The sequence below is a fragment of the Manis javanica genome, chromosome 6 (genome assembly GCF_040802235.1).
Source record: "Manis javanica isolate MJ-LG chromosome 6, MJ_LKY, whole genome shotgun sequence".
Lineage (NCBI taxonomy): Eukaryota > Metazoa > Chordata > Mammalia > Pholidota > Manidae > Manis > Manis javanica.
Window position 1 is genome coordinate 86,940,669 of NC_133161.1, and position 26,464 is coordinate 86,967,132.

The 26,464-nt window shown below is 38.5% G+C and overlaps 1 protein-coding gene across 2 annotated transcripts in view; it reads right to left on the bottom strand.

Moving 5' to 3' along the window:
- RELN (reelin) overlaps nt 1-26,464 on the bottom strand; it is a 514,773-nt gene that overhangs the window by 85,173 nt on the left and 403,136 nt on the right. For both annotated transcript variants that reach the window (XM_037001388.2, XM_073238979.1), the window contains exons 25-29: nt 17,346-17,551; nt 13,882-14,053; nt 12,562-12,762; nt 7,670-7,902; nt 2-159 (exon numbers count right to left, since the gene is read on the bottom strand). In XM_037001388.2, the coding sequence (XP_036857283.2) occupies nt 2-159; nt 7,670-7,902; nt 12,562-12,762; nt 13,882-14,053; nt 17,346-17,551 (970 nt within the window). The remainder of the gene's footprint in view (nt 1; nt 160-7,669; nt 7,903-12,561; nt 12,763-13,881; nt 14,054-17,345; nt 17,552-26,464) is intronic.

The window sequence follows — 26,464 nt, forward strand, 5'->3', positions numbered from 1 at the left end:
CCGGTGTACCCCAGGTCACAGAAACACACCCCTGAAACACAGTCCCCGTGGCCGCTGCAGTAACTGGGACAAGGCTCCGAAATGTACACTCCATCCAAACCAAAGGCAGGCACATTTTTCTGTGAGCTGCTCTCCTGGATCCATCGGAATCTGGTCTTACTGTTGGGAGAAACAACACACGGTTCTTGAACCAGTATCTCATACTGAAGCACTGAAATATAGAACAGTCCAGAAATATTCAAGAGAGATTTAGTAGTTTTTGAAAGTCATGTCTGCTTGATTGGACATTGACTCTTTATAAGGTGTCCTTCTCAGATCTTCTCCAGACTTGCTGATGTCTTCTTCAGCACAAATGTTTCACTACCAGGACAACAGCAGGTGCAGAAGACTTCTGATGGCCAGAAACATACTGTACATTTTCACTTGGATATTTTCCTGCTGCATGTTTTTTTGGTAATAAATAAAATCCAGAAAGATATTCCTTTCACTTAATATTTCAGCCTTCCATTGCACTATTTTTGTGGATAGTTTCAAAGGAGGGTACTTGGGAATTTTGAGACCCACGAGTAGAATTTTCTTTGTTAGGACATATAAGGTGACCCTGGCTATTTCTACTGGTGTGGTTCTGGTAGAGAAGCATTAAGTTTGTGCTAATGGCTCAACTCCTACCTGCTACCTTGCTTGCCTTCCTTTTTACCTCTCATCTTCAAATCTATGCAACACTCGTTCCATGAAATCTTAGCAACCCAGCTGGGGTGACAGTGAACACTGGTAACTACCAAGGAACAAATGAGGGACCTGTTGCCGGTGTTTCAAAACCCTGGAATGCTGCGGGCTGGGCAGCTGCCAGCCCTCCCCGTGGCCCCAGCTTTGAGGCTGCCAAATCAAACCTTGCCAGTTGCTTTCTCATCTTTTCAATCCTTCCATTTCATCTCTTTCATTTCAAACATAGGGGAACCCACACACATCTATAATTTCACACCAGGAAAATACCTTTTCCTCCTCAGTTCTACTGACATCAAGAGAGGAGATGAATTAGGCTATCTAAATCCCAGTTAATTTTGCCGTCGATATTTATATACATTTGAGTGAATCCAGTTTCTTGGTAAAGAGAGGTAAAGAATCTTAAAGATTAATGAAGGCTGTCAAAGAGAACTGTAGACAGTTCTTTTTCCCTCTGTTATTGGGACAATAATATGGCAGCATATCAGAATGCATTTCTTTCTGGCTCTTCTAGTAGCTTTGCTTATTTGGCAACACAGGACCATAACCCTGGCTTTTTTTTTCTTTATTATTTTAAGTTACCTAGTCTTGGCAAATTTGCAAAATGTAACCAACAGTGCTTTTTACTAGGTTTGAAAGTGTTCTGAGATAAATCGTCTATTCGTGCAAGTCTTAACACACATCCTTCGTGTGTTAAGAGGAAGAAAGTTAATGCATCTTTTATTTCTTTTGGAGAAAATGTATTGGTCTTATTTTTTAAGGCAAAAGATAATTGAATTAAGGAAGATTAGAAAAAACAAAAGAAAAAAACCAAAAATGAAAGGAAAAGAAAATAGACTTGTGTGTCATGGACCTTCGGAAAACTCTTCTCATTGGGGTTGTAATGTTATTTAGCCTGTGAGGGTATTTTTCCTCTAAAAGGAATTCAGTGGAATTGATGACCAGCAGCTTTTGCCAACTGCTCTTAAGGGCAATGGTAAGGCCTCTGTGTCCCTTCCAAAAGATAGGCTGCATATCTTTGACAAAAAAAAAGAAAACATGCCAATTCCCTGATACAAATCCTCTCTGATTAGAAGTCACACTTGCCTCTTCTTTTTATGTTTCTACAGTAGAACCCAGAAAAACATGGATCTAAAACTTCTGTCCCACGGAAAGTAAATAAAGAGGTAAGAACAACTTTTTTCCTCTACTCCAAGTTCTCCTGTAAGGGCGTCTATCAGCTGCCCCACTTTATTGAAGAAGTAGGCTCAAATTGAGGACCAAAAGCTTTCAGAAGGTTGAAGAATCCCCACGTTTAGGTAGAATTCAAGAAGCTTTGGTAATTTGAGGGTGACTGAAGGGCAAGCAAAACCCTTTGACCCATCTCTGTTTCTTGGAGGTCCTATAATTTTCATTATAATAATCATAATAGAATCAAGGTCTGGTCTGGCGAGAGAGGAGACATCCCTGTTTGTAGCACCTGAAGTTCCCATAGCCCAAGGAGCAGATATTTGAGGAGGTAAAAGACCTCAGGAGCACAGTATTAAGGAATCCATGTTTACATAAAGCAAAAAAAAACCAAAAAAACCCCAAAATAAAACAACTACTCATTTGGTTAACAAGCTGAGTCCAGGACATGGTGAATCACAGCTGACAGTCCCAGATGTAAAGCCACATTTCAGAGCAAAAGGGTAAGAGATGGTACCTCTTTCCCTCCTTTCAATTTTTGCTCGATGGCTTTTAGTTGGTAGGTGCAAATTAAAGTAACAAAGATTTCACTGATCACAATGTAAGCAAGGTTTGCTTCATCTCCATTTCCCCAGGTTGTGCCTGGTTCCTGATGCCTACTGCTATTCTGTTCTCCTCTCAGTAGCACAGTCTTGGACGCAAGCACAAGTAATTTAGTAACTTCAGAGTTGCAGGAGTAAGAGGGGGATCTAGTAAGAAATTCTCTAAAAAAACTGATTCGTGTGTCTCCTCACTTGACCGTAGGCTCCATGATGGCAGGAAGCATGTCAGGTTCTGACCCCCATCTCAGGTCCAATCTCACCCAGCCCTAGCCTGGGGTAGTCATAGAGAGGCCATCATAAAAGAAGAAATAAGTAGGCCAAAAGTTAAGGTAATAAGCATTTCTAGATGCCACATAGTTTATCTTTTTTAAAATAGCAGAGATATAGCCTTAATATGTGTGTGCACATGCTAGGTTATTTTGGAAAACATATTTTAAAGAGGGAGGTATCTTCACTGTAGCTAAACACCTATTGTTGGTCCTTATACCTCATTCAATTACCTGTTCATTCAATCAGCATTTACCAAGGGGCTATAACACCCAGGATAGGGCTGGGCTAGGGTGTAAGTGGACCTGAGATGGGGGTCAGAACCTGACATGCTTCCTGCCATCCTGGAGCCTACAGTCAAGTGAGGAGACACAGGAATCAAACTCCTGCACAAAGAAATGTAAAGGTGCAGCTCTGATAACTACTACCATTAAGAACATAGAGCTAGGAGAGCATGTAACAGAGGTCTTTGACCTGACAGTCAGAGATGTCTGGGAAGGATTTGGAGAAGGTGATGATCTAAGAAAAGACAGAGTTTAATTTTATGTAATTTTACTACATATAAACCGTTGTGTGGTTTGACTATTCAAATCTTTGAACAAACTTTCTTTTTCTAAGAAGTAGAAGGTAAGACTCTGTCTCTGTTCCCTTCCCCAATTACCTTTATTTGGAAAATGCCTGAGTGACCAGGAACACTGGTTCCTACATGTCCCCCTTCCACCGCCACACTTCAGAGGGTGTTGCACTTGCCTCTCAAACCAGGAAGGTCCCTGTGCACCTGCTTGTCCTGTGCAGAGGTGCACAGGTGACAGGTGTGGTGGAGAAGACATTCTGCAGAGTCCTAAGCTGCTGTGTTTCCAGCCTACCCAAGAGACACCAACTTTGTGCACTGTGCACAGGGAGCCTGGAGCAGGCTGTGGGGCATCCTGTATGGCTGGGGAGGCTGCTGGGAGTCAAGAGGGACACACCAGCATGTGTTTACTGCTACCAGTGTCTCTCCTTTGTTTTCAAGAACCAGAGAATGAATATGAGCGCAAATGCTCCTTTGAGAAAATCAACAGCATTATTTGTGAAAGAGCAATATTCAAGTAACTATTAAAAGCATGTTGCCTTGTGGCAAAATAGCTTTAAATTTTAACAATTTTCACACTTGGGATTCTCAGCTTTCCAACACTGCATTTGGAGGTATCTGAGTTTAACATATTGCAGAAGGAACACAACAACTCATTTGCTTGGGTGTTAAAGTAGAAACATATTTACTATCCTTTAGTAGAGAGCTCTTCATCATGAAAGCCATCAAACAGCAAGCTGGATGGTATTCAAATAAACCAGAAAACTGGATTCTAATAAAGAATACTTTTCTTCCAAAAGCTGAGTTCTAAGAAAATATTGATACATTGGGAGCCTCAAAATATTGGCTCACTTTTTGATATTAAGGACAACTTTTTCTTATTTCTTGTAGAGCTTTCCTATGTGGGTTATTCCACCCAACATAACAACAAACTTCAGTTTGAGATGCACTCTAAATTATCTGGCTTCGGGAAATCAAACCAGATTTGCGTTCCTTGGCTGCTGATTTTATTGACAACTTTCATAGCGATGTCTTCCAGCACCCTGATATTCTAGTCATTGAAGTATGTATGCACCACTGATACGCCCTAGCTCCATGGCATGCAGCACCTATCTATAGGAAGAGATGTGGTTGGGCCACAGTTTGAGAAAAGCATGGAGTAGAGGAATGCATTGGTGGAGGTGAGGGGTATAAGGGTTGCACTGTTACATGCCTAGTTTGAGATGCACAGAAAGCAGGATGAGATTGCTAGTTGGCTGCAAATACAAATGCATTCTTATGGAAAGGAAAGATGCCTCAGAAGGTGAAGCCTAGAGAGTAGAACCAACAGCTGAGAAGAACAGACTAGGGAACCACTCCTAGGGAACAGAACTGTCATAATCAAGGAAATATTTTTGTCTTGGACATTGCTCATGAGGAGGGCATCCTAGTAACAAGTATCTTGTTGACTTTCGGAATTCCTATTGGCCAGTGGCTTCTATGTTACGTGGCGCCCCTCCCTCCCTTCTTCTCTCCTTTCCTCCCTTCTTTCTTACCTTTCTTTTTTTTGAATGGGAGTGGCCATTTTGGTTATCTTGTCATTGTCTCACTGTTACATGTTGGATATGGGTCGGGTAGATAATTTGTCTTTTTAGTTCATGGGTCTCTAGATCAAGAGGAGGTGTATCAAGGGAGCCACATCCACACCCTGATCTGATATAGATAATAAGATCGGTGACTTCATGCCTGATGCTGTGGTGGGGTGAGACTTTGGGAGGGCTTGGGAGGAGAGTGAACACACACATATGACTGGGGGCAGAGGTGCATCAGTGGGCCTAGACACAAACTATGGTAGGTCATTACAATAATGCCCCCAGTGAATCACACCTTCTGTGTAAGCGTTCATTTGTAATGTGGGTTTTCTACACTTCATAGCAAAAAGGGGAATCTATTTTCCCACTCTCTGAATCTAGAGGCCAGTCTAGACAATGTGCTTTGACCAATAGGATGTGCCAAATAAAGTAATGCCTTACAGCTTCTACTTTTGTCCTCTTGGAATTCTGGAACCACCTAGCTGAAAAATACTGGGATAAAGACTGCATAGAAAGAAAGGTCCTGCAGAGCCCAGACATTAACCAATCCACCAATTATACGAGCTACGTTATGAAGCCCAGGGAGACCAGCTGAAGAACTCCCCCACAGAACATCCCATAAAAACGTGAGAAATAATAAATCATTATTGTTTTAAGGCATTCTGTCTTTAGAAGACAAGTTTCATGGCAACAGATAACCAAGAAAACATTATCCTAGGCTGTACTAAGGAACATAAAGAATGAGTAAGGATGATTTAAAAAAGTAATGCATCCATGTGTCCCTGACTCCTTTTTCTTTCTACTGGTTAAGACATGACAATATCTGGAACAGCTGCCTTGGATCCAGATGAGGAAGGGTACTCAGGATGGTGGGGCTGCCCTATCAGCTCTAACCTGCTCACCTTTGGACCATCATATGAGAAAGAATGGACTTCTGCCTTAGTCAAGCTTTGTTCAGCATTTGTATTTGTTCCTCTGTTTTAGTACCTGGGCTTGGATCCTACCTAAAGCAGAATGGAAGTAAAATTCTTAAATTTCAATGAAAAAGATCAACTCATCAACTTTGTCACCTACACATCATATCATTTGAATCTCTCCTTGATACACAACAAGGGACACTGGCATGTAAAGACAAAAAAAAAAGATTACTTCTAAATTGACTTGGGTCTACTGATTGACCAACTCTTTCTTGGAATAGTGGTATTATGAAACTTTGGTAGATTAGCACAGAAATTTGTACATCCTTGATCAAGCAAATTCCTTCCCTATCTGGCGAGTGTGTATACCAAAGTCTGTGGTATAATTCTTTGAGAGATGCATATCTAAGTAATGAGCAAGGAAGAGAACACAACCAGCTTATCTAGCTAGATGAGGCACAGTAAATTTGGTGATCAATCAGGTGAAAGATGTAACAGACAGAATGGTCTCTAAGAATGTATGAATAAGCCGTTCCTATAGATTACTAAACTTTCAACATTGTATCAGTCAGGATGAGATAAATTATGCTGTGGTAACAAACAACCCCCAATCTCAGTGGTTTAAATAAACAAAAGTTTATTTCTTGCTTATGCTGTATGTTCAGTGTAGGCTGGCAAGGAAGTCTGCTTATTGTAGATACTCAGAGACCCAGACTAATGTAAGCTTCATCTCAAATTGTGTTTTCATGAAGCAGAGAACATGGCAGAAAGGACAGAGGCTCTTAAATTCATGTTTCATTTCCATTCACATTTCATTAGCCCATGCTAAACTATAAAGGGTGTGGGGAAAGTGTAATACTACCATATTCTAGGAAGGAAGCAAGATGGAAATGTTGCTGAGTGGCACTACTGAATATCCAACTACATATAATTACTTTACCAGAAGGCAGTACAAATAGACTTATATCATCTCAGCTTTGCAAAAAAAATGCCTTGACTGAGTCATTGTTTAATCTACATTCTAGGATTCAACTAAGAAGTGCCCCCTTAAATAATGTTTCTTTATCTTTCATAAAATGATAGGTAAAAATATTGATCTCTGGGTTACTTACTCTACCTGGCATAAGAATACATATACATGCTGTAAATTCATTCTAGAATACTGAGTGTAGACAAAAGCCTATCTTTAAAAAAAAATCATACTGTATGTTTTCTTTCTTTTTATCTGACAATGAGAACTAAATGACCCTATATTTCCCTCCTTTGTCCTAGCTGCCAGGAAATTTTTGTATTTATTGCCCTATTAATGAAACTAATTCAAGTTCTTGACCCATTTATTTCATTCTTCTGTCAACTGATATTTAATCTTTCTACTGTTTTAATATTTATCTTAATAGTCATTTAAAGGGATCTTTCAAATTGCAAGATATCTCAAATTGTCTATATAGGGAGGCATTAAATTATCAAAAATCTAAATGAAGTGGAAGTCTGATATAATAATGCCTTATAACTCTCTTGGCCTGTAACATCTTTTGTTCATTTCTATATTCCCAGGGCCCAAAACAGCACCCCAAAATTATTTCTGAATGAATGAATGATGAGTGGTTAGGTGATTTGTTTCACAAGCATGCATGTGTGTGTGCATTCGTGTGTGTAAGTGCATACACACACACACACCCTTATTTTGGGAATTTTGTCCTAGGGCTCTTTTCCTCTAGTCATTACTTGAATAGATATAGCTAGACTATATGAATTCTTTTAGGTTACCAAGATATATGAAATAAAGATATCAAGATAAATATATGCCCTCAAGAAACAGCAGCTATGGCACATAATAAAAATGGTCGCTACCTGGATGCAAGAGATCTTGGAATAACAATGGTGATTCTTGTCCATTCTTCAAAGTCCCCCGTGTGATACATAGTGGGCTCACTCAGCTCTCTGGAGTTTCCTTCACATCCTTTGCCTGCAGACGCTGGGTAACAGCCTTCTTTCACCAGAAACCAGGACACACCAGCATCGTGAGAGTATTGAAGGAGAACTGGGGCAGCACTGCTGAACTGATTGGCACACCCTATGTTTAGCTGTTAAAAGGAAAGGTAAAATTATAACAAATTTTGGTTTCAAGTCATCATTTAACAAAATGGATGCTACAACAGCCAGGCTGCTCACTCCTGAGCCTGCATTAAATTGACAATAGTAAGACATGCAGCTCAATCCCAAGACCCTTGTATAGGTTCTAGGAATCTTTGTCTAGTCGAGTGGTAGGTGCTCCCTAGCAGAAAGCTAGACCCGTTGCTCATTTTGTGGATTTCTTGGGATTTTAGGAAGGAAGAGAGAAGCACAGTATTTGTGATGTTAGAGTCTTGGACAAAAGCCAAGACGTCAAGAAGCCAAGAAACTGTTTTGTTTCACAGATGTATAAATGGAGAAACGTGGAAGATAAAGAGTTGTCCTCTCCAGAACATGAAGGTTACCTAAAGAGAGGGCTGTCCTCTTTGCTTTCAGTGGAACAAACATCTTTATTCTATTCTCTTGCCGAAGCTCAGTAAGAAATAATGTCAACTTAGATGAAAGAGCTAAGTTTTTGTCACAGCATAAAATAAGCAGAATAATCAGGAAATAAAACTATAATTGTTTGGAGCACTCATGTGGAGGAACATCAACATAGGATTAACAATATTGAAAAAAATTGAAAAAAAAAAGCAACCTAAATCCCAATGCTCTAGCACAGCTGCTTCTATTTTTCTATTTTTTTCTACTAATCTTTATAAAGAAGTAAATATTTTGGTCATATAGTTGAAGTTATAATTCAAGAACTTTCCTCCTGTTTTCTATTCAACATTTTATTTTATTATTATATGCAGCATTGCAAAGAATGTACCTTTTCTTCAGTTGATTTGTTACTACCAGATAAATTCCTAGGAGTAGTATTACTGAGTCAACATGTAGAAATATTTAAAATGTTCTATTTATATGTGTTTATTTTTAATCAGCTGGGTTCAAATGAATCAGTTTTACCACAGCACTGAATACTATTCTAGTTTAAGACAGATTCTTTCTAAATTAATAAATGTGTAAATGATTTTATTGTTTTAGCTTATATTTTTTGATAATTATAAATGTCAAGCTATTTTTCTGATATTTATTTAATTATATGCTGTTTTATATGAATGATATATTCATATCTTCTTTCATCTGCTGTTGGGAATCATTATAGAATTTTATTGTATAAGACTATAAATAAGAATAGCCAAATATTACAGAAAAAATTTTTGAAGTAAGTACTCAAAAGAATATAATCATGACCAAAGAATAAAGGGTGAAGAAAAGGTAGGGCAAATCATATTGGGCCGGAACTCAAGAGGTAAACCAGTTCATGCTTATGACTATATGGAAGCTTGATCTAGTCCTTTAAAAGAAGATTCCATATTTTCCTCATTTCTATACTCAGAGCTATAGAACATCTCTCAGAAGGATTTACAGTTTGGCTAGTAGAAATTTCACTGTGATTCATTTATCCAAGTTTGTAAGGTAAATGTTAGGAATATAAGCAAAGACTTGACACTCTAAGATAACTGACTGAACTATCCCAAATTTCCTTCCATTACCTCACCCATTAGCAAAGATAGTCTTTAGCTGGCATGTGGTGAGAGTAGTCACACTGGGCAAACATAGTTAGCTTTTCTGTCTTAGAGTTGTTATGACTGCCACTGTTTCTAAAGCAGGCAAGTCAATGAACCTTTCAATTCTGTGACAAGTTTGTGCTTTTTAAAAACTTGACAGGTTAGCCTGCTTCTTAACTGTTGATGTTTTCTAGGATTTAATTCTTGGCTTTCTTATCTTTTACTCTATACATACTCCCTAATCTCATTTACAACCATAATTTCAAACTCCCTCTGTATACCCGTGACTCCCAGATACGGCCTTTCTCCAGCTCTCCCAACAGCAAACATAACTGTTGCTGGTGCATTTCCACTTCAGCAGCCCACAGGCACACCTGCTCCCACACGTCCATGTCTGTGCTCGTCACCCGCCACCCTAAAACAAATCCTCCTCTTCCTGTATTTCCAATCCTAGTGAGTGGAGCCAGAAACATGGGAGTCATTCTAGAATCCATTCTTTCACCCAATAGGTCACCAAAACTTGTTGACCATGACCCTTTGACCGCTCTCAGATCCCTCTACTTATTTTCATAATCCCATGTTTTGCCTTATTCTGGCCTCCTCATTTCTTGCTTTGATGACTGCATTCTTACTTTACTCAAAATATACTCAGCAATCTGGGCACCTTCTCTGCCTCCTTCACGATCACACAGGTCCGTGCTCCCAGCATCTCTGACTCGGGTGCCTGCGGTAGTTGCCCAGCTGGTCTTTCTGGTCCTGCCCTTGCCTCTGACAGTGTCTCCCAGCACAGTCACCAGCATGATTCTCATAGTCAGAGTAGGTCACCCTTCTGTTAGCCATTTTATTCAGAGTTGAAGTCAAAGTCTGACCTTATTTTTTTACACTAGTCTCCCCACTTTCCCACTCCCTTTGCTCTCGTCACAGTTGTGTCCCGGGGTTTCCTTAACTTTCCAAGCACACTACTACTTTAAGCCTTTGTACTTTGGTTCCCTGTGTCTGGAAAGCTCTTTCCCAGATAGCTGCTTGACTCAGTCCTTCACTTTTATAGGCCTTAGCCTAAAAGTCATTTTATTAGTGAGGTTAACCTGATGACCCCTAAAATGGTAATCATCCTCCACTTCCCTAGTCCTCACTCTCTATTCCTATTTATTTTCATAGCCTACAACAGAGCTTGGCACATAATAGAGGATTTATAAATATTGCTGAATAAATGCATGAATATAAATATTGATTCCACTTTCCCCTTCTGACAAGTCAACACCCAAAGCGTTGGTGGAATGATCTTTCTAAAACGCAGGTCTGATTCTCACACTCAGTGGATTAAAAATCTTCTATGACTCATTGCTCTTGGGTTAATGTCCAAGTGAATTAGTATATCATATAAAGCTAATTAGGATTAACTTTACCTCTCACCTCTGTGGAACATCTCTAAACTCCTCGAAGTTTCCCAATTTTCCTTTCTTATTTGTACTTGCATGTACTTTCATTTATTTACACATTCTGTTCCCTCTAACTGGAACACCCATCCCCCCCACCACCCATTGTTCAGCTGGCTAAGTCTGTATTTCCAAAGACTTCCCATTGCAGCTCATCCATTCATCCACCTATCCATTCATCCACCCAACTAATAGACAGATAGATACTTTTGGGGCACCTGCCACACGCCAGCCACTATGCTAAGCACTCCCTTAGCATCCAGAGCCTATTTATACTTCAGTGCTCCTGCAACTGTCCACTTTCCTGGGTCACTTGCTAGTTTCTGAGCTCTATGAGGGCTAGAAACATATTTTTTCATCTTTATATTCCTAGCACCTAGTGTTTGACACATGGCACACAGTCACAAAAAATGTACCAGCACCGTGTACAAATGACACCAAGTTCTTCTTACCAATTCCAAATATACATTATTTATCAATTCATGAATGACCCATTTATAGGTAATAAATCCATTATCAATTAATAGCCAGAAATTAATAGTTTTCTGCTCATGTGATTCAAGAATAGACATTTTTCTTAGGCATTATGCTTGTTATTTATTATTACCTTGCTGGTTGTTTTAAGTACTTGAAACATTTAATAATTGTTTTTATTTAGAGTTTTTAAACTTCCAAATACTATCTTGCAGACTTTAACACCTACACTAACATGATTTTGTGACTAATTAAATGGAAGAGGTGTCGGATAAGAAACAGCATAGTATTCCGGTAATGTATTTGCTATTGCTGATATTTTGTTACCATTTCAGGAAGTGACAATGAGTTAATATAGTTATATACTGTTATTAATGGCTTTTCCATTGGAATTTAGCATCAAAGTCTAAACAGAGAAGGATAACATTTCACTAAGCATTTTATTTATGACTAACTTCCTTGTTTACAGACTTTGGAAATTATATTTGAAGAGCTGCCTCTAAACATCTGATCTCTTTAATAATTCCATTTGTAAATTATTTAGCATCTGCATCCTGCCGTTATGTAAGGACCACGTAGTTGTGTAGCTCATTAAAACTGCATTACTTTCTACCCCAGAATTCACCAATGGGATTTTATTGTAGACACAATGAAATTCTGTTTAGGGTTCTGAAAAAAGAACTTCTCAAAGTAAATACTTGCCACACATGTTGACATGTTATCACAGTGTTGAAAAACAACAAGCCTTTAAGAAAGCAATGATAATTAGTGTAAAAATTTACTGAACCAAAGGAGGAGGAATTGTTTGAAAATCATACACTGAAGACATAAAATAACTAGTCCAAAAAGCACTAGTAAGCTCAAAAGGAGAATTTATTTATTACCATTCAGAAACAAGGGATTCAATAAGTCACAATCAGATTGAAATTCTCAAAGTCAGTTTTATTTTTAATTTGGGTAGAGTTCCATGTATTTAAAGAAATACAATGACAGCTACACTTCTGGAGCTCATTAAAAACTGAGAAACTGTTTTCCTTATGGGTAGAGCTAAAAAGTTTTGCCATTCTAAGATGGTTGAAACTTTGTTTAAGTAGGTCCCTTGTTTAATAGAATATGAACAATCTGTGCTCTTTGTGCATTTCAAGTATAAATCTGGAGGTTGGTTTCCTCCTTAACTTGCCCTGGGAAGAAGCTGGTGCATAAATACCTTGAACTGTAGCACATATCCAGGTTTCAGAGTCAGATCTCGGGTTACTGCAAATCGATCCCCATCTGATTTCCCAAATATCATGGCAGATGGTGTGGAGGAGCAGAAAGTTTCATTTTTAACCATTCCTTCATTAGCCAACATCAACCACACACTCATTTGATTCATCGGGTAATCAAAAGCTGGCTTCTCATAAAAGTTCTAATAGAAGCAACACAAACAACAGGGAGAGACAATCTGAAACCTTTGAAAACGAGAGGGATTTTCAGTTGAAGACAGGTAGGGCCATGTATCATTTGTATTTCTAGGAAAATATAGCAGAATCTCTAAATTAATTTTTTTTCACTGCAGTGAACTTTTCTCCTGATGATTTAGCAACTGAAAATATTTTGTCATTGTGTATCTAATTTTATAAACACACTAAAGCAAGATTATGCTTGATGACTTGGCCAGACTTCATAGCTTTAGAAAAATCCATGTATCTAAGTAATCTGTGAACTATAGCATAGAGAGGCAACCAAGAATTAAATGCAAACACAGAAGATTTAAATGACCTGTGCAGGGTGTGAAGCACTAAATCCTTGGGGAAGTGAGAAGTCCTTTAATTCCACCCACTTTATTTTAAATTTTGCTATCATTAATCTACAATTACATGAAGAACACTATGTTTACTAGGCTCCTCCCCTCACCAAGTCCCCCCCACACCCCACTACAGTCACTATCCATCAGCGTAGCAAGAAGCTGTATAATCACCACTTGTCTTCTCTGTGTTGTACAGCCCTCCCCGTACCCCTCCACAACACTGTACATGCTAATCGTAATGCCCCCTTTCTTCAACCCCCTTGCCCCTCCCTTCCCACCCATCATCCCCAGTCCCTTTTCTTTTGGTAACTGTTAGTCCATTCTTGGGTTCTGTGATTCTGCTGCTGTTTTGTTCCTTCAGTTTTTCTTTGTTCTTATATTCCACATATGAGTGAAATCATTTGGTACTTGTCTTTCTCCACCTGGCTTATTTTACTGAGCATAATACCCTGTTGCTCCATCCATGTTGTTGCAAATGGTAGGATTTGTTTTCTTCTTATAGGTGAATAATATTCCATTGTGTATATGTACCACCTCTTCTTTATCCATTCATCTACTGATGGACATTTAGGTTGCTTCCATTTCTTGGCTATTGTAAATAGTGCTGCGATAAACATAGGGGTGCATCTGTCTTTTTCAAACTGGGCTGCTGCATTCTTAGGGTAAATTCCTAGAAGTGGTAATTCTACCCACTTTTACAATCTCTATCTTCTTGGAGTTCAGACATAGGAAAAATACCTGTGGTAGAGTTGGGTTGACAACTGGGATGATCTGCTTCTGCTTCTCTGACAGAATGATGATGTCATCGACTGCCCACTGATCATAGTCCTCCCCTGAGAACACAGGCTGCCACCAGCGGAACCTGGTGCAAGGGGTCTTGGCAGCAGCTGGAAGCTCCAGATAGACAAATCTATATAAAAGCAAATCACTTAGGGTTGGGAAAGCAAGAGCTGTGTTTTTCTTAGCAGCTGTTTAAATAACAAGTGTAGCAACAAGAGAAAGTTTACTTTTGTTTGATCTATTGGTACTTTGGAAAAGTTTCTAAGTTTAGACGGATGACAAGAGGTTTAAAGTTGTAATCAAGTTTAGTCCTGGTCATGTTTATTCCATTTGGAATTGTATCGTTTGGAGGCAAGTATTTCAATTGACTTTGATTCACTGAACAATGGTTTTTGACTACCACAACTATGGGTGTAACATTTTAAAGATATACCTAGAAAAAACTCTCTTTGTATGTTATTACATTAAAATAGCATTTAGATTTTTTTCAGAACAGTTCATCCTGTGGGAAAACACAATATGCATTAAAAATGAAATGAAGCCACCCATAATCTATTACATGGGGTTGGCTTCTGTTAATAATTTGATGTATATCATCAAAGCAGGTCATTTTTCATATAGGTGAGACACATGTGTAATTGAGTGTTCTATAGTTTAAAAGTTAATATTATATCATAATATTCCCATATCAGAAAAATTAATTTTACTGTCTATATACTTTTTCATCACATAACCATGCTATTATTTATTTTACTTTTCCCTATTAGAAATAATTCTGTGATGAAAATCTTTTTGTATAAAGCTTTATCTATATATACCTCAGTGTATTTCTTTAGGGAAGATTCCTAGAAATGGAAATACAAGGTTAAATAAACTGGTCATATTTAAGGGTCTTGATTTTTCCCAATTCCTTTCTGGAAGGGTCTACAATGGTTTACAGGTGGCATAAAAAAACCTATTTTGCTGCTCCCATGAGGAGACAGCTCATTAAAAAATGACAAGTTGACTGTTTAAAATAGTATCCTTCTATGCCACAGAGGTTGTATATTATTCAAATTTTATTAAACATCTTTTGTTATATTCACTTCTTTTACCCATTTTTCTACTGAGATTTTAGTGTTTTTCTTGATAATTTGTATAAGCTCTTTATAAAGGACTACTGACTTTCTGTTTCTCATAATGGTTGTAAATACTCTGTTTTCTGTTTTCATTTCTTTGCTATGTATGTGTTATATTTGTGTGCAATTTTACATTTGCATGTATTGTATTTATATGTAAGTAGTCCTTCTCTCTGTTAAGTCTTTCACTGAATTTATGTTTAGGAAGTTTAGATCTTTTTCTAAGATCAGATAATAACCTAAATGTTTAACACGTTAGCCAGTCTTTAGCAGTTTTTCATGATGTAAAGTGATAATCTAGATAGATATTTTCCCCCAAGAGCCTGCCCATTTTGTCTTACACCACCTGATGGAATAACCATTTCTTTTTCATTGATAGCTGATATGTCATAAGTTCTTAAATATATCTGAGTCAATTTCTGGGTCTTCTACTTGGCTTCATTATTTGTTCTGTTGATCCATGTACCTGTATCATTCCTTTTAATTATACAGGTCACATAATATGCTTTAATATCATATAGGGAATCCCTCTATTTTTTCCCAAATGTTTAAGCTATTTTTGCCAGTTTATATTTCTAGATAAAAGTTTCAAAAAAAAAATAGTAAGCACTGCTAAGATTTTGATTGAAGTTGCATTAAACCTAAATTAAGAGATACCTTCATATCATAATATTCAGTTTCCCATCCAGGGATACTGTATTATTTTCCATTTATTTCTTTTCTTTTAAATCTCTACAGGAAAGCCTGAAGTTCTGTAGTTTTCTTTACATAGATTCTCTGTATTGTTTGTTAAAATTTTTCCATATATTTATTTACACATTTGCCACCATGAATGGGGTCTATTTCTACTATCTTCCAACTCAGGATTTCTTAAGTATTTTAGTGTTACAGAAGTGTTTGAGAATGTGGTGAAATATTTTGGCCTTAAAGAAAAGTTCCCATAAATACAAGCTGAATATTTCTGGAATTTGAAAAAGCTATTGAATTTTTGTCTATATACTAATCTAGTCACTTTACTGAACTCCCAATAGTTTCCAGATTGACAATGATATTACCTGGAAAAAACAATCTGAATTACTTAAAATTTTTTCTAAACCAGTTTGGTACTATTATCAATTCCCTCTCTACTGTAGGGAGGGAATCCCACCAGGTTCTATCTCCTTCTAACCATTCCTGAATTCCTCTCTGGATGTTTGATATCCTGTTTCAACTCACAGCCTCTTCTCTGGCTTCTGCCTCTCCTCTGTGTCCCTTAGAAGAAATGCTTTTGGTTGTCTGTTTGCATGTCTACTTGTGTTGTATCATGGAAAATTATGTCACCTTTAAATGACTCATTGTTTTAAAACAACACACTCAGGAACCTTTAATCTACAAAACAGCTATATTTTAAGTAGTATGCTTAAGGTATACTTTATTTGTAAGAATAGGATCTATATAGTCTTCAATAATATTTTTTTCAATAAAATAAGGTTCAATTGTAAAATGCAAAACAGCAACATTAGTATGTTAAAGCTTAATAATGACTGGTGGTCACCATATAAAGAAAAACTCTGTGTTTATGTTAAAGTATAAGTAATGAGATTATTAAAGGAATACTGTAAAAGTGATGTCCTTGAGTAGATTTTAATGATCCTTATGTAAATATAAAGTATATCTATAGTATTTCAGAACACCACATAATTGCAAAAGAAATAAATTTAAAAATAAACACATTGATTGCCTGGTATAGGTATCAGTATTAAGCATGGGTCATTTTCCCAAACTCCTGAACAGTCTTTGTCTAAGACATTTTATTACATATATTCCCCACCTATCAAAATAAAGACAAGGCCAGTGAAATATTTTAGAAAATCCTAGCTCCACAGAATTATTCATACGCTGCCTAGGACTGGTCCTGGGTAAGGCCATATGAAAACTTCTAACAAACCCATTTTGTTGTTAAAAATAACAGATGAACATATTTTGTATGTGCATCAAGAAAAAAAACCCACACATACAAATGGGAAAACTGAGGTTGGCATATACCTACATCAGTTTTTTTGGAAAAACAGTGGTCAATGGCTCATTTTTCTTCTAGTCACAATTTTTTTTCATATTCTTTAAAAATTCAAGCGTTAATACAATGCTTTCTGTCCAGAAACTTAAATGAAAAAAATATTTATATATTGGGTTATCATTCTTGTCAGATATTTATTATGTGCTTGTTTATTTTTGCAACAGTTAAGGACATTTTGTAAACACCCCAACAACAATGTAATCTTTACTATTCCTGGAAACTTCTGGAAAACCATCAGGCATGGTTACCTAGGTTTGCTGAAGTCTGAGAAGTACATCTCTGCCAGCAGGTGCCACTGGATGCCCCCGTTGTTGCTGTGCTGAAGGAGGACGCCCTCCTCTCTGCTGTCAGGCTTGTTGCATGCAGAGCTCTCTCCACCAATCTGGATGTAGAACTGGACAAAGTCCACCCAGGAAGTATCCAGGTCCCAGCTCATCAACAGTCTTTTCCCAGCCTTTCCAAAAGACAGAGAAGGCACAAGCTCAATCATCTGGGAGCTCTTTGGCATTTCATGGTTTCAATTTCAAACTCACCTAAGCATCCTAGCATTATGTGGAGATGCTTTTGCCCCTATCAACTGTTGGGAGAAGCAAGTTATGCCATTTAATTGTCTTTGCTCTGGGTATGATAACTATTCCCAGAAACATCAGATTAGTCTCTATGCCACTGATTTCCAGACCCAGTTTTGAAACTCCTGGGAACTGTTAAATATAACAAGGAGTATCCAAAGCCTTTTAAAATAAAGCAAAATTAATTTTAACTAAACTTCTTCCAATATTTGCTTTGTAAGTCTCCTCGAGGCAGAGTAATAGAGAAGAAAGACCATAACCTTTGAAATCAGTTGGAGCTGGGTTTGGATCTCAGCCCATTCTGCCTTTCACTAGCTGCGTGACCTTTCTGAGCTTTTATTTTCCTCAAAGGTAAATATGGGTAATGACACCTTCCTTATAGGGTGTTGTGACAATTAGATGAAGTAATATGTTACATGTAACTAGCTTAGCACTTGATGTGCCTTTCTGAGGGAATATCTTCTCTAGAGATACGCCCAGACCCTTCTGCTCTGGGAATTCAAGTGAAACAGGCAGGACAGAAACTTTCTGACAAAAAAGAAAGGGTAGCATCTCTCAGGTTCCCAATCAGTCCCATCTGTCTGTCTGTCCATCTATTTCTTGGAAATAGGTTGGGAGGGATCATTAAAATAAGTTTTGCAACCACTAAATGGTCTCTTTAGTTCTGAAAAATGTTAAAAATTTTCCTCAAATCCAGCAACTTCTTTCCTTTGCTAAGTGTGTCCACTGATGTCACATCCTGTTATTAGACACAAGGTTTGTCACAATTCCTGTTGTGTGTCAATGGTTTCATGCTAAAGGGATTGAAAAAAAAGGTTTTCTCAGGAGATTCTACCACCCAAAGCTAATCCACCCAAAGCTAATCCACTGCACTGTGGTAGTCTCAGAGCGCTCCCAAGGCGTTCACTTAGAAGTCGGGAAGAAACACTGAGAAGGATACAATGTAGAGAAAAACACCGTTCACACTTATAATTTAAACCCTCCTCTAATCCACCAAGTTACTTAAGAAAGGGTTTTGGTTATTAGAAGTCACAGGCAGAATGCTTGGGGATAATTAAAAGAGTACACTGTTACTGGTAAATCTAAAGCCAGGCAGGAGATTCCAAAAAAAAACAACAAATGAGGGCGCTAGCGGAATGAGAGCTGACGGTAGTCCTGAGAAGGGACTCAGCCTTTGGAACTCTCAAATTTGAGTACGTATTTGAGAAATCTTAGAAGCAACAGGCTTTCTCCATGTGTTACATGCACTTTTTTAATTTTAATTTTAATTTTAATTTTTTTTATTTTTTGCAACTATTTTTTTTTTGAGAGGGCATCTCTCATATTTATTGATCAAATGGTTGTTAACAACAACAAAATTCTGTATAGGGGGGTCAATGCTCAATGCACAGTCATTAATTCATCTCAAGCCTAGTTCTCTTCAGTCTCCAATCTTCTGAAGCATAACGAACAATTTCTTACATGGTGAACGAATTCTTACATAGTGAATAAGTTCTTACATGGTGAACAGTACAAGGGCATTCATCACAGAAACTTTCGGTTTTGATCATGCATTATGAACTATAAACAATCAGGTCAAATATGAATATTCGTTTGATTTTTATACTTGATTTATATGTGGATCCCACATTTCTCCCTTCATTATTATTATTATTATTTTTATTTTTAATAAACTGCTGAAGTGGTAGGTAGATGCAAGATAAAGGTAGAAAACATAGTTTAGTGCTGTAAGAGGGCAAATGTAGATGATCAGGTGTGTGCCTGTAGACTATGTGCTAATCCGACCTAGACAAGGGCAACAAAACATCCATGGATGCAGAAGCTTTCTCTCAACACAGGGCGGGGGGGGAGGTTCTAAGCTTCGCCACTGTTGTTCCCCAATTTCTCACCTGATGGCCCCCCTGTGACTGTGCCTGTCTTAGGTTGTTCCTCCCTTGAGGAATCTTACCTGTCTCTGGCTAACCAGTCATCTTCTGGGGCCATACAGGGAAATGTAAAGTTGGTAAGTGAGAGAGAAGCCATATTGTTTGAAAAGGTTAGCTTTTTACTTCTTTGCAGATTTATGCCCTGTGGCTTCTATGCCCAGCACTTGTCTCGAGGTATCTTTACCACCTGGAGGAGTTATGATACTCGGTAAATTCGATATGAGGCACGAATTCTATTTAAGGGTTGTAATTAGGAAGGAAGAAGAAAAGCTATAGAGGTAGCATATGGAAGAAAACATGGGAGGATTGATTATTTCTTTGACATATCTTCTTGTAGAGTACCTTAAGCATGTATAGGTTTTAAACTACTAACTAACTTGCACACACATATTAACATAATAGGAATACGGTGACATACCAAAGCAGATCTATAATTCCCAGCCATCTCCAGTGAAGCCAAGAAAACCATTTAGGCATCCTAGGCATTTGTGAAAATTTGTCTATGATATGATGGATATTGTCCAACTGTACTTGAACAGTCTGAGAGAAATCAGACAAATTAAAGCAACCCATTTCTGGGATCTGTTCACATCCCATATGTTCTATTAACCGTAGACAGTCTATAGTCGTAAGATTTTGGAGCGCTACAACTTGCACCCCTCCCAACTCCTGGTTGAGTTCCAACAGTACAGATCCGGTCAAATTCGTTGTCTCACTGTATGCACATGCCAGCCTAGACATCTCCCTCCTCATTCCAATGGCAAGTCCAGGAGACGGTGAGGTGGACGCAGCCACAACTGCAGCATCGCCCGGATCCCTGTGGAGGCTTTTTGATGATCATCCCCCGGCACGAGTCCTCCAGAGAGTGCTGATGCCGGAAGCTCCTCCTCATATCGTATCTTAGTTCATTTTCTGGGTAGCCAAGCTAGGCCTTGATCTTCTGCATAGAAACAAACAGACCCTTTGCCCACACTTTGACATGCCCTCTATACCACTGTGTAGAACTCATTGGAGGTCAGCACACAGGAACTGATTTTTTTTTTTAATCTTTAATCTACACTTACATGAAGAATACTATGTTTACTATGCTCTCCCCTATATCAGGTCCCCCCTAAAAACCACATTATGGTCACTGTCCATCAGCATACCAAAATGTAGAATCACTACTTGTCCTCTCTGTGTTGTACAGCCCTCCCTCCCCTTTCTCCCTCCCCCCACTATGCATGCTAATCTTAATACCCCCCTTCTTCTTCCCCCCCTTATCCCCCCCTGCCCACCCATCCTCCTCAGTTCCTTTTCCTTTGGTACCTGTTAGTCCATTTTTGGGTTCTGTAATTCTGTTGCTGTTTTGTTCCATCAGTTTTTCCTTTGTTCTTATACTCCTCAGATGAGTGAAATCATTTGGTATTTCTCTTTCTCCACTTGGCTTATTTCACTGAGCATAATACTCTCCAGCTCCATCCATGTTGCTGCAAATGGTAGGATTTTTCCTCTTTTTATGGCTGAGTAGTATTCCATTGTGTATATGTACCACATCTTCTTTATCCATTCCTCTACCGATGGACATTTAGGTTGCTTCCAATTCTTGGCTTTGTAAATAGCACTGCAATAAACATAGGGGTGCATCTGTCTTTCTCAAACTTGATTTCTGCGTTCTTAGGGTAAATCCCTTGGAGTGGAATTCCTGGGTCAAATGGTAGGTCTGTTTTGAGCATTTTGATGAACCTCCATACTGCTTTCCACAATGGTTGAACTAATTTACATTCCCACCAGCAGTGTAGGAGGGTTCCCCTTTCTCCACAGCCTCGCCAACATTCGTTGTTGTTTGTCTTTTGGATGGCAGCTATCCTTACTGGTGTGAGGTGATACCTCATTGTAGTTTTAATTTGCATTTCTCTGATAATTAGCAATGTGGAGCATCTTTTCATGTGTCTGTTGGCCATCTGTATTTCTTTTTTATAGAACTGTCTGTTTGTTTGTTTGTCTGGTTATTTGTTTTTTGTTTGTTGAGGCGTGTGAGCTCTTTATATATTCTGGACGTCAAGCCTTTATCGGATCTGTCATTTTCAAATATATTCTCCCATACTGTAGGGTTCCTTTTTGTTCTATTGATGGTGTCTTTCGCTGTACAGAAACTTTTCAGCTTAATGTAGTCCCACTTGCTCATTTTTGCTGTTGTTTTCCTTGCCCGGGGAGATATGTTCAAGAAGAGGTCACTCATGTTTATGTCTAAGAGGTTTTTGCCTATGTTTTTTCCCAAGAGTTTAATGGTTTCATGACTTACATTCAGGTCTTTGATCCATTTTGAGTTTACTTTTGTATATGGGTTTAGACAAAGGTCCAGTTTCATTCTCCTACATGTAGCTGTCCAGTTTTGCCAGCACCATCTGTTGAAGAGACTGTCATTTTGCCATTGTATGTCCATGGCTCCTTTATCAAATATTAATTGACCATATATGTTTGGGTTAATTTCTGGAGTCTCTAATCTGTTCCACTGGTCTGTGGCTTTGTTCTTGTGCTAGTACCAAATTATCTTGATTACTAAGGCTTTGTAGGAGAGCTTGAAGTTGGGGAGTGAGATCCCCGCCACTTTATTCTTCTTTCTCAGGATTGCTTTAGCTATTCGGGGTCTTTGGTGTTTCCATATGAATTTTTGAATTATTTGTTCCAATTCATTGAAGAATGTTGCTGGTAATTTGATAGGGATTGCATCAAATCTGTATATTGCTTTAGGCAGGATGGCATTTTGACGATATTAATTCTTCCTAGCCATGAGCAGGGGATGAGTTTCCATTTGTTAGTGTCCCCTTTAATTTCTCTTAAGAGTGACTTGTAGTTTTCAGAGTATAAGTCTTTCACTTCTTTGGTTAGGTTTATTCCTAGGTATTTTATTCTTTTTGATGCAATGGTGAATGGAATTGTTTTCCTGATTTCTCTTTCTATTGGTTCATTGTTAGTTTATAGGAAAGCTACAGATTTCTGTGTGTTAATTTTGTATCCTGCAACTTTGCTGTATTCCGATATCAGTTGTAGTAGTTTTGGAGTGGAGTCTTTAGGGTTTTTTTATGTACAGTATCATATCATCTGCAAATAGTGACAGTTTAACTTCCTCTTTACCAATCTGGATTCCTTGTATTTCTTTGTTTTGTCTGATTGCCGCGGCTAGGACCTCCAGTACTATGTCAAATAACACTGGGGAGAGTGGGCATCCCTGTCTAGTTCCCAATCTCAGAGGAAATGCTTTCAGCTTCTCGCTGTTCATTATAATGTGGGCTGTGGGTTTATCATATATGGCCTTTATTATGTTGAGGTACTTGCCCTCTATTCCCATTTTGCTGAGAGTTTTTATCATGAATGGATGTTGAATTTTGTCAAATGCTTTTTCAGCATCTATGGAGATGACATGTGGTTTTTGTCTTTCTTTTTGTTGATGTGGTGGATGATGTTGACGGATTTTCGAATGTTGTACCATCCTTGCATCGCTGGGATGAATCCCACTTGGTCATGGTGTATGATCCTTTTGATATACTGTTGAATTCTGTTTGCTAATATTTGATTGAGTATTTTTGCATCTACATTCATCAGGGATATTGGTCTGTAATTTTCTTTTTTGGTGGGGTCTTTGCCTGGTTTTGGTATTAGGGTGATGTTGGCCTCATAGAATGAGTTTGGGAGTATCCCCTCCTCTTCTATTTTTTGGAACACTTAAAGGAGAATGGGTATTATGTCTTCTCTGTGTGTCTCATAAAATTCTGAGGTAAATCTGTCCGGCCCCGGGGTTTTGTTCTTGGGTAGTTTTTTGATTACCGTTTCAATTTCTTTGCTCGTAATTGGTTTGTTTAACTTTTGTGTTTCTTCCTTGGTCAGTCTTGGGAGGTTGTATTTTTCTAGGAAGTTGTCCATTTCTTCTAGGTTTTCCAGCTAATTGGCATATAGGTTTTCATAGTAGTCTTTAATAATTCTTTGTATTTCTGTGGGGTCTGTCGTGATTTTTCCATTCTCATTTCTGATTATGTTGATTTGTGTTGATTCTCTTTTTCTCTTAATAAGTTTGGCTAGAGGCTTATCTATTTGGTTTATTTTCTCAAAGAACCAGCTCTTGGTCTCGTTGATTTTTGCTATTGTTTTATTCTTCTCAATTTTGTTTATTTCTTCTCTGATCTTTATTATGTCCCTCCTTCTGCTGACTTTAGGCCTCATTTGTTCTTCTTTTTCCAGTTTTGATAGTTGTGATATTAGACTATTCATTTGGGATTGTTCTTCCTTCTTCAGGTGTGCCTGGATTGCTATATACTTTCCTTTAAGACTGCTTTCGCTGCATCCCACAGAAGTTGGGGCTTTGTGTTGTTGTTGTCATTTTTTTCTATATAGTCCTTGATCTCTATTTTGATTTGTTCATTGATCCATTGATTATTTAGAAGCATGTTGTTAAGCCTCCATGTGTTTGTCAGCCTTTTTGTTTTCTTTGTAGAATTTATTTCTAGTTTTATACCTTTGTGGTCTGAAAAATTGGTTGGTAGAATTTCAATATTTTGGAATTTACTGAGGCTCTTTTTGTGAGCTAGTATGTGGTCTATTCTGGAGAATGTTCCATGTGCACTTGAGAATAATGTATATCCTGCTGCTTTTGGATGTAGAGTTCTATAGATGTCTATTAGGTCCATCTGTTCTAGTGTGTTGTTCAATGCCTGTGTGTCCTTACTTATTTTCTGACTGGTGGATCTATCCTTTGGGGTGAGTGGTGTGTTGAAGTCTCCTAAGATGAATGCATTGCAGTCTATTTCCCAATTCAGTTCTGTTAGTATTTGTTTCACAAATGCTGGTGCTCCTGTGTTGGGTGCATATATATTTAGAATGGTTATATCCTCTTGTTGGACTGCGCCCTTTATCATTATGTAGTGTCCTTCTTTATCTCTTGTTACTTTCTTTGTTTTGAGGTCTATTTTGTCTGATATTAGTTCTGCAACTCCTGCTTTCTTCTCACTGTTGTTTGCCTGAAATATGTTTTTCCATCCTTTGACTTTTAGTCTGTGCTTGCCTTTGGGTTTGAGGTGAGTTTCTTGTAAGCAGCATATAGATGGGTCTTGCTTTTTTATCCATTCTGTTACTCTGTGTCTTTTGATTGGTGCATTAAGTCCATTTACATTTAGGGTGACTATTGAGAGATATGTACTTATTGCCGTTGCAGGCTTTAGATTTGTGGTTACCAAAGGTTCAAGGTTAGCTTCTTTAGTATCTTACTGCCTAACTTAGCTCGCTTATTGAGCTGTTATATACACTGTCTGGAGATTCTTTTCTTCTCTCCCTTCTTATTCCTCCTCCTCCATTCTTCATATGTTGTATGTTTTGTTCTGTGCTCTTTTTAGGAGTGCTCCCATCTAGAGCAGCCCCTGTAAGATGCCCTGTAGAGGTGGTTTGTGGGAAGCAAATTCCCTCAGCTTTTGCTTGTCTGGGAATTGTTTAATCCCGCCATCATATTTAAATGATAGTCGTGCTGGATACAGTATCCTTGGTTCAAGGCCCTTCTGTTTCATTGCATTAAATATATCATGCCATTCTCTTCTGGCCTGTAGGGTTTCAGTCGAGAAGTCTGATGTTAGCCTGATGGGTTTTCCTTTATAGGTGACCTTTTTCTCTCTAGCTGCCTTTAAAACTCTTTCCTTGTCCTTGATCCTTGCCATTTTAATTATTATGTGTCTTGGTGTTGTCCTCCTTGGATCCTTTCTGTTGGGGGTTCTGTGTATTTCTGTGGTCTGTTCGATTATTTCCTCCCCCAGTTTGGGGAAGTTTTCAGCAATTATTTCTTCAAAGAGACTTTCTATCCCTTTTCCTCTTTCTTCTTCTTCTGGTACCCCTATAATACGAATATTATTCCTTTTAGGTTGGTCACATAGTTCTGTTAGTGTTGTTTCATTCCTGGAGATCCTTTTATCTCTCTCTATGTCAGCTTCTATACGTTCCTGTTCTCTGGTTGCTATTCCTTCAATGGCCTCTTGCATATTATCCATTCTGCTTATAAATCCTTCCAGGGATTGTTTCACTTCTGTGATCTCCTTCCTGACATCTGTGATCTCCCTCTGGACTTCATCCCATTGCTCTTGCATTTTTCTCTGCATCTCATCCCATTGCTCTTGCATTTTTCTCTGCATCTCTGTCAGCACGTTCATGATTTTTATTTTGAATTCTTTTTCAGGAGGACTGGTTCGGTCTGTCTCCTCAGGTGTTGTCTCTGTGATCTTTGTCTGCCTGTAGTTTTGCCTTTTCATGGTGATAGAGATAGTTTGCAGAGCTGGTACGAGTGACAGCTGGCAGAGCTTTCCTTCTTGTTGGTTTGTGGCCTTCCTCTCCTGGGAGAATAGCGACCTCTAGTGGCTTATGCTTGTCAGCTGTGTGCAGACAGGGCTTCTGCTACCTGCCCAGTTTCTATGGAGTTTATCTCCACTGTTGCTGTGGCCTGGCTGGGGCTGCTCCTCCAAAATGGTGGAGCCCCATTGGAGGGGGAGCGGCAGGGAGGCTATTTATCTCTGTAATGGGCCTCTGTGCTCCCTGTTACCCAGGGGGTTAGAGTGCCCCGAGATCCCCAGATTCCCTGCCTCTGGGCTAAGTGTCCTGTCCTGCCTCTTTAAGACTTCCAAAATGCACTCTCCAAACCAAAACAACAACAGCAACAACGAAAGTGGAAAAAAAAAAAAAGGAAAAAATGTGTGATTTTCTTTGTCCTCAGGCACCAATCTCAGGTACCTGCTCACCAGTCTTGCTGCCTTGTTTCCCTGGTATTGGGGTCCCTGTCCCTTTAAGGCTTCCAAAAAGCACTCGCCAAAAATAAGGAAAAAAACCTTTTCCACCTGCTGGGAGCTGGGGGGAGGGGCACTC